Source organism: Labrus bergylta, chromosome 18 (assembly GCF_963930695.1).
Source record: "Labrus bergylta chromosome 18, fLabBer1.1, whole genome shotgun sequence".
Taxonomy (NCBI): Eukaryota; Metazoa; Chordata; class Actinopteri; order Labriformes; family Labridae; genus Labrus; species Labrus bergylta.
This window is the reverse complement of record NC_089212.1, coordinates 26,853,899-26,862,811: the sequence shown is the minus strand read 5'-3', so window position 1 is coordinate 26,862,811 and position 8,913 is coordinate 26,853,899. Positions and strand designations below refer to the sequence as shown.

General features: G+C 29.5%; 1 protein-coding gene across 1 annotated transcript in view; it reads left to right on the top strand.

Moving 5' to 3' along the window:
- The first annotated feature begins 1,024 nt into the window (after positions 1-1,024).
- cox16 (cytochrome c oxidase assembly factor COX16) overlaps positions 1,025-8,913 on the top strand; it is an 8,090-nt gene continuing 201 nt past the window's right edge. The window contains exons 1-4 of the mRNA XM_065947672.1: positions 1,025-1,192; positions 6,684-6,761; positions 7,603-7,671; positions 8,171-8,913. The exon at positions 8,171-8,913 is cut by the window's right edge and continues 201 nt beyond it. Coding sequence (XP_065803744.1) covers positions 1,133-1,192; positions 6,684-6,761; positions 7,603-7,671; positions 8,171-8,284 — 321 coding nt within the window. The 5' untranslated portion in view covers positions 1,025-1,132 and the 3' untranslated portion in view covers positions 8,285-8,913. The remainder of the gene's footprint in view (positions 1,193-6,683; positions 6,762-7,602; positions 7,672-8,170) is intronic.

Here is an 8,913-nt window from a genome sequence, read left to right as displayed (position 1 = left end):
TCACAGCACGCCTCCACAGTCTGTTTCTTGACCTGACATCAACACCTTCACCATCAAATAACTGCAGCAATACTCAAACTGTTTCTCTGTCAGTCACAATCCCATGTAACCAACATGTTTGGTGCATCCATCTGTAGCCATGGCACTGACCAGATGTTTCCAGTTGATTCTTAATAAAGGTTGCCACCTCAGCCACATCAGATTTATTCTTTCTTCGCTAGAGCTGCTTCTTCCTTAAAATCCTTTCAAGGGTGCGTTTGCTTAGCACTATCCCATGCGAATCCGCTAGCAAAGATAATATTTCATTTGTGGTATAACCACGTTTAAAGTAAGTCTCAATGTACTCACAAGTCATTTCTCTATCATATTAAACAGCAGCTAGAGCTCACACCAAAGTAAAGATATTGCTTTTTCTTCCTTTCTACTATCTCATATTTATGACTTTTTATCTCATATTTATGACTTTTTATCTCATAATTATGACTTTTTATCTCATATTTATGACTTTTTATCTCATAATTATGACTTTTTATCTCATAATTTTGACTTTTTATCTCATAATTTTGACTTTTTATCTCATAATTTTGACTTTTTATCTCATAATTTCGATTTAATATGGGCTTCCATACAAAACAATGATGCAACTTGTTCTTAGTAAAATAAATAAAAATAACTGAATGTATCAACAGATGAAAGTGTGCAAATAGCTGGAGACGTGGTAGGACAATTATAAAGAAACGTTTAGTGCAAAGACTGAACATAATAAGATTTTGAAACATGAAATAGACAGAAGTGATGTAAAGTTTCTCCGTGAGTAAAACATGTAAAGACACAGATTTAGAAAGTAAATAAAATAGTAGCCCTCAACGCGACAAAACTCTTTTTAAAGCCAAAGAGACTTTAAAAATAAATCTGGATGTTAGAAGTTTTACAGCATTTTAATAAGAATATGTTAAATACTTTAACAACATCCGTCATTTTCTCATCGCGATCCCTGAGGACGGTTCACACCGGAACTGTGTTCCCGTTCTCACAGCTGTACGGACGACTTAGTGCGACGGACCCGTCCCCACAGTGACCTGAGCGGTGTGTTTTCTTCAGTAAAATGAAGTTTTAACTGGAAACAAAAGTCATGTTTACTTTGAAGGCGCTGCGGAAGAACAAGACAGTGAGATATGGAGTCCCAATGCTCGTAAATAACTTTTATATTCCGTATTTTAGCTTTGATAAAGTTAGCTAGCACGTTAGCTTTCCGGTTAGCAGGTGGATTTAAGACATTTCTTTTTAGTTCTGTTTGTAATTTCTAAATATAGTTTAACTGACTCTGAATCTTATTTAAAGCACAAATAATAATTTTGTCACATGAACGTTAGCACGCTGAGATAACATTTACATCCAAATCTCGTTTGTTTCCCAAATCTCTCGAGATTCATAACGGGTTTTACACACAGACCGGAAGAGTCCCAACCAATCAAAAACTGCAGAACAAATGTTTACATTAATTTACTCTACATGTCGTCGAGTTGGGAACATTTAGTTCTTAAATGATTAAACTTTAATTTATTTATTATGTGAAGAACAGAAAACATCAACAGTGATTTATTGTTAGTGATTTATTGTTAATGATTTATTGTTAATGATTTATTGTTGATGATTTATTGTTAATGATTTATTGTTAATGATTTATTGTTGATGATTTATTGTTAATGATTTATTGTTAATGTGATTTATTGTTGATGATTTATTGTTAATGATTTATTGTTAATGATTTATTGTTAATGTGATTTATTGTTGATGATTTATTGTTAGTGATTTATTGTTAGTGATTTATTGTTAATGATTTATTGTTAATGATTTATTGTTGATGATTTATTGTTAATGATTTATTGTTAATGATTTATTGTTAATGTGATTTATTGTTGATGATTTATTGTTAGTGATTTATTGTTAGTGATTTATTGTTAGTGATTTATTGTTAATGATTTATTGTTAATGTGATTTATTGTTAATGTGATTTATTGTTAATGATTTATTGTTAATGTGATTTATTGTTGATGATTTATTGTTAATGATTTATTGTTAATGATTTATTGTTAATGTGATTTATTGTTAGTGATTTATTGTTAGTGATTTATTGTTAGTGATTTATTGTTAGTGATTTATTGTTAATGATTTATTGTTAATGATTTATTGTTAATGTGATTTATTGTTAATGATTTATTGTTAATGTGATTTATTGTTGATGATTTATTGTTAATGATTTATTGTTAATGATTTATTGTTAATGTGATTTATTGTTGATGATTTATTGTTAATGTGATTTATTGTTAGTGATTTATTGTTAGTGATTTATTGTTAGTGATTTATTGTTAATGATTTATTGTTAATGTGATTTATTGTTAATGTGATTTATTGTTAATGATTTATTGTTAATGTGATTTATTGTTGATGATTTATTGTTAATGATTTATTGTTAATGATTTATTGTTAATGTGATTTATTGTTAATGTGATTTATTGTTAGTGATTTATTGTTAGTGATTTGTTGTTGATGATTTATTGTTGATGATTTATTGTTAATGATTTATTGTTAATGATTTATTGTTAATGTGATTTATTGTTGATGATTTATTGTTAATGTGATTTATTGTTAATGATTTATTGTTAATGTGATTTATTGTTGATGATTTATTGTTAATGTGATTTATTGTTAATGTGATTTATTGTTAGTGATTTATTGTTAGTGATTTATTGTTAGTGATTTATTGTTAGTGATTTATTGTTAGTGATTTATTGTTAGTGATTTATTGTTGATGATTTATTGTTAATGATTTATTGTTAATGATTTATTGTTAATGTGATTTATTGTTAATGTGATTTATTGTTAATGATTTATTGTTAATGTGATTTATTGTTGATGATTTATTGTTAATGATTTATTGTTAATGATTTATTGTTAATGTGATTTATTGTTGATGATTTATTGTTAATGTGATTTATTGTTAGTGATTTATTGTTAGTGATTTGTTGTTAATGATTTATTGTTGATGATTTATTGTTAATGATTTATTGTTAATGATTTATTGTTAATGTGATTTATTGTTGATGATTTATTGTTAATGTGATTTATTGTTAATGATTTATTGTTAATGTGATTTATTGTTGATGATTTATTGTTAATGATTTATTGTTAATGATTTATTGTTAATGTGATTTATTGTTGATGATTTATTGTTAATGATTTATTGTTAGTGATTTATTGTTAGTGATTTATTGTTGATGATTTATTGTTAATGATTTATTGTTAATGATTTATTGTTGATGATTTATTGTTAATGATTTATTGTTAGTGATTTATTGTTAGTGATTTATTGTTAGTGATTTATTGTTAATGATTTATTGTTAATGATTTATTGTTAATGTGATTTATTGTTGATGATTTATTGTTAGTGATTTATTGTTAGTGATTTATTGTTGATGATTTATTGTTAATGTGATTTATTGTTGATGATTTATTGTTAGTGATTTATTGTTAATGATTTATTGTTAATGTGATTTATTGTTAATGTGATTTATTCTTAGTGATTTATTGTTAATGATTTATTGTTAGTGATTTATTGTTAATGATTTATTGTTAGTGATTTATTGTTGATGATTTATTGTTAATGATTTATTGTTAATGATTTATTGTTAATGTGATTTATTGTTGATGATTTATTGTTAATGTGATTTATTGTTAATGATTTATTGTTAATGTGATTTATTGTTGATGATTTATTGTTAATGATTTATTGTTAATGTGATTTATTGTTGATGATTTATTGTTAATGTGATTTATTGTTAGTGATTTATTGTTAGTGATTTATTGTTAATGATTTATTGTTGATGATTTATTGTTAATGATTTATTGTTAATGATTTATTGTTAATGTGATTTATTGTTGATGATTTATTGTTAATGTGATTTATTGTTAATGATTTATTGTTAATGTGATTTATTGTTGATGATTTATTGTTAATGATTTATTGTTAATGATTTATTGTTAATGTGATTTATTGTTGATGATTTATTGTTAATGATTTATTGTTAGTGATTTATTGTTAGTGATTTATTGTTAGTGATTTATTGTTGATGATTTATTGTTAATGATTTATTGTTAATGATTTATTGTTAATGTGATTTATTGTTGATGATTTATTGTTAATGATTTATTGTTAGTGATTTATTGTTAGTGATTTATTGTTAGTGATTTATTGTTAGTGATTTATTGTTAATGATTTATTGTTAATGATTTATTGTTAATGTGATTTATTGTTGATGATTTATTGTTAGTGATTTATTGTTAGTGATTTATTGTTGATGATTTATTGTTAATGTGATTTATTGTTGATGATTTATTGTTAGTGATTTATTGTTAATGATTTATTGTTAATGTGATTTATTGTTAATGTGATTTATTCTTAGTGATTTATTGTTAATGATTTATTGTTAGTGATTTATTGTTAGTGATTTATTGTTAATGATTTATTGTTAGTGACTTATTGTTAGTGATTTATTGTTAATGATTTATTGTTAGTGATTTATTGTTAGTGACTTATTGTTAATGATTTATTGTTAATGTGATTTATTGTTCGTGATTTATTGTTAATGATTTATTGTTAGTGATTTATTGTTAATGTGATTTATTGTTAGTGATTTATTGTTAATGTGATTTATTGTTAATGTGATTTATTGTTAATGATTTATTGTTAGTGATTTATTGTTAATGTGATTTATTGTTAATGTGATTTATTGTTAGTGATTTATTGTTAGTGATTTATTGTTAATGTGATTTATTGTTAATGTGATTTATTGTTAGTGATTTATTGTTAATGTGATTTATTGTTAATGATTTATTGTTAGTGATTCATTGTTAATGTGATTTATTGTTAATGATTTATTGTTAATGTGATTTATTGTTAATGATTTATTGTTAATGTGATTTATTGTTAATGTGATGTATTGTTAATGTGATTTATTGTTAATGATTTATTGTTAATGTGATTTATTGTTAATGATTTATTGTTAATGATTTATTGTTAATGTGATTTATTGTTAATGATTTATTGTTAATGTGATTTATTGTTAATGTGATTTATTGTTAATGATTCATTGTTAATGTGATTTATTGTTAATGATTTATTGTTAATGTGATTTATTATTATTGTGATTTATTGTTAATGTGATTTATTGTTAGTGATTTATTGTTAGTGACTTATTGTTAATGATTTATTGTTAATGTGATTTATTGTTCGTGATTTATTGTTAATGATTTATTGTTAGTGATTTATTGTTAATGTGATTTATTGTTAGTGATTTATTGTTAATGTGATTTATTGTTAATGATTTATTGTTAGTGATTTATTGTTAATGTGATTTATTGTTAATGTGATTTATTGTTAGTGATTTATTGTTAGTGATTTATTGTTAATGTGATTTATTGTTAATGTGATTTATTGTTAGTGATTTATTGTTAATGTGATTTATTGTTAATGATTTATTGTTAGTGATTCATTGTTAATGTGATTTATTGTTAATGATTTATTGTTAATGTGATTTATTGTTAATGATTTATTGTTAATGTGATTTATTGTTAATGTGATGTATTGTTAATGTGATTTATTGTTAATGATTTATTGTTAATGTGATTTATTGTTAATGATTTATTGTTAATGATTTATTGTTAATGTGATTTATTGTTAATGATTTATTGTTAATGTGATTTATTGTTAATGTGATTTATTGTTAATGATTCATTGTTAATGTGATTTATTGTTAATGATTTATTGTTAATGTGATTTATTATTATTGTGATTTATTGTTAATGTGATTTATTGTTAATGTGATTTATTGTTAATGTGATTCATTGTTAATGTGATTTATTGTTAATGTGATTCATTGTTAATGTGATTCATTGTTAATGTGATTCATTGTTAATGTGATTTATTGTTAATGTGATTTATTGTTAATGTGGTTTATTGTTAATGTGATTCATTGTTAATGTGATTTATTGTTAATGTGATTCATTGTTAATGTGATTCATTGTTAATGTGATTTATTGTTAATGTGATTTATTGTTAATGATTTATTGTTAATGATTTATTGTTAATGTGATTTATTGTTAATGATTTATTGTTAATATGATTTATTGTTAATGTGATTTATTGTTAATGTGATTTATTGTTAATGTGTTTTATTGTTAATGTGATTTATTGTGTGTGGAAAGTTTTTCTATTTTTCACACTAACTGAGACCAATGATGTGACGAGACCAGGACATTTAGGGATTCAGACCGAGTCAAGACCATAAATAAAATATCATCTGGTGTCACAGTGTGTCACACAGGGACCAGGTCCAGGTTTAAATCCTGATTACCAAATGTATGATAAAGCTGTTGCACTCTCTCTGTTCCTCCTCAGACCGAGGGATAGTTTCACTTCAGTTTTCAAACTAGATCACGTTCAGAAAGATTCCTGGTGACAGAAAAACCTCAGACGTGTTTCTCCTCAAAGTTCAAACTAGATTCTGATAAAGACAAAACTAACTGCTTGATTCTCTGACACTGAAGTATTTTAATGCTGTAACATGAGTCTACAGTTCTCCTCATCAAACAGACTGAACATAACTCTCTCTGCATGTTTTCAGTTACTCGTAGTCGGAGGTTCCTTCGGACTGCGAGAGTTCACGCAGCTTCGCTACGACGAGCAGAGGATCAGGAAGAAGGTGAGTAGAGAACAGACTGACACATTCACCTGTAAGGAGAGTTACTTTAATAAATGTGACCAGTTTCACCTCCACCATCTTTCCTCCATCACATTGAAAGCCCTGCAGAGATGAGCTGTGTTCAGACTCTGTGCTGTGGCTCCCCCTGGTGGTCAGAGACAGAACACTCAGTCAGAGATGTTTCTGCTGCAGACTGCAGCGAGCTCCTCTCAGCCTCATTAAGGATTATTCTTAAAGACTTTCCATGATCTAATTAGTGCGTCTATCACTGTGGGCACGCCGCGCTGACGGCTTGTCTAACCCGTTTACAATGAGTCAGTAGAAGTGAGAACAAGCTCCAATAAGTCATTAGATGACAGACCAGATTCATTAAACTGACAGAGCGCTGCGCTTTATTAGCTGCCGTTACATTGTGACGAGCCGGCTGCGAGGGGGAGGCGGCTGCTGGTTAGTGCTTCTGATGCTCGTTGGCGGGGGGGCGGGAGCCAGATGGCGGGGGCGTCTTTTCTTATTACCATCCATGTGAGGCGGCACTAGACTGTGGATGTAGACAGAGTTGGAGAGGAGGCATGGAGCCGCTGGCAGCCTGCCCACACAGCTGCCCCCCCCAGGGCCGCTCTCCTCTCTGACCCCGAGGAGCAGAGACTCTGTGAGTGTGTGCTCGTGTGATTTTATGCACTGAATATTTGTCAAAGAGCACGTGATGTAATCCTGCAGGAGGTTTCACTTTTTTATTATCCCGACGAAATGATTAAAAAATAATTCCACTGATTCTCAAACCTGAGTCATATTTTAAAAATTAATATCTCTCTCTCTCTCTCTCTCTCTCTCTCTCTCTCAGCTGGACCCGTCACTGGAGGCCAAAGTGAATGTGGAGAAGCAGTCTGTGATCCTGGAGGAGGAGTATGAGGTGAGGAGAGAGAGGCTGGGCGTCCTCAGGGAGAGGGAGCAGACTAACACTCTGTGCTTTAATACGGACGATCAAAGAAGAGAGGGTTCTTGATTTGTAAATGAAGGTTGTATAAAAATCACACTGACTGACCGTTGTAGACTTCACTGAGCACGATAGAAATCCTCACGCAGGAAGATAGTTTAAACTACTATATAGTTTAACCCCCCCCCCCACACACACACACACACACACACACACACACACACAGACTGACTGCGTCTTATATTCCAGATCTTCTGGTTCTATTAGAGGATCTTAAAGTTGCTCTGGAGAAAATCACTGACGGCTTCATTGTTGCCTCCTCACCTGTTCGATACAGCAGATGTTCTGAATGTTCAACATCTGCTCACTTCAGAGTGAATCAAACTAAATGAACTCAATAAAAACACAGCTGAGCTTTATTTGATCTTCTGAACGTCGTCTCTTCATTTCTTTTTTTTTCTCGTCCTCTCTGCAGAAGATGAAGGAGCTGAATCTGGAGGAGTGGAAGAACATCCGAGGTCCTCGTCCCTGGGAGGACTCGAAGGAGTACCAGGAGCAGCAGAGATCCAGGCAGACACCAAAGGACTGAAACTAAAGGACTGAACAAAGACTGCTGCAGGATGGACCGAGTCTGTGTGGTGAAGACTGGGCTGACACCCCGACAGATTGATCTTTAAAACACAGACTGGACTTGTTATGTTGGGGGTTTGTGCTGGACTCAATGGGGTAATCATAGTACCCATGTAAAACCACATTCTGGACTTCATTTTTAAAATATCTCAGGGTCTATATGACTGATGGATATGTTTCTGAGCTGCTTGAGAAGATTGCTTCATGCCAGCAGCAGAGAAACTGGCTCCATCGAGAGACCTCCACTAAAAGATGTTTTTGTCCCTGACAGGCTCCCGTAGTTCTTCTTAGTGTGTGACAACATCACATCTGCACTCCTGAAAATATCTAGATCAAAATAATTAGAATTAGTAAAATAAAGTTTAATATTTAAAAAGAAAATTGAGATTTTAATTGGAGTGTGTATGTGACGTTGTGGGCTTTTGCAGACAGCCTCTAGTGGACACTTGAGGAACTGTCAAGTTATTGTCACTGCCAGCTGAACCTTCAAATCATTTACTTTGAAATATGTTTAAAAAAGGAGCCCAGGTTTAAATCTGAGAACATGTGAGAAAGTCTGGCTGATGGTCATACAGACGGCCGGCCCAC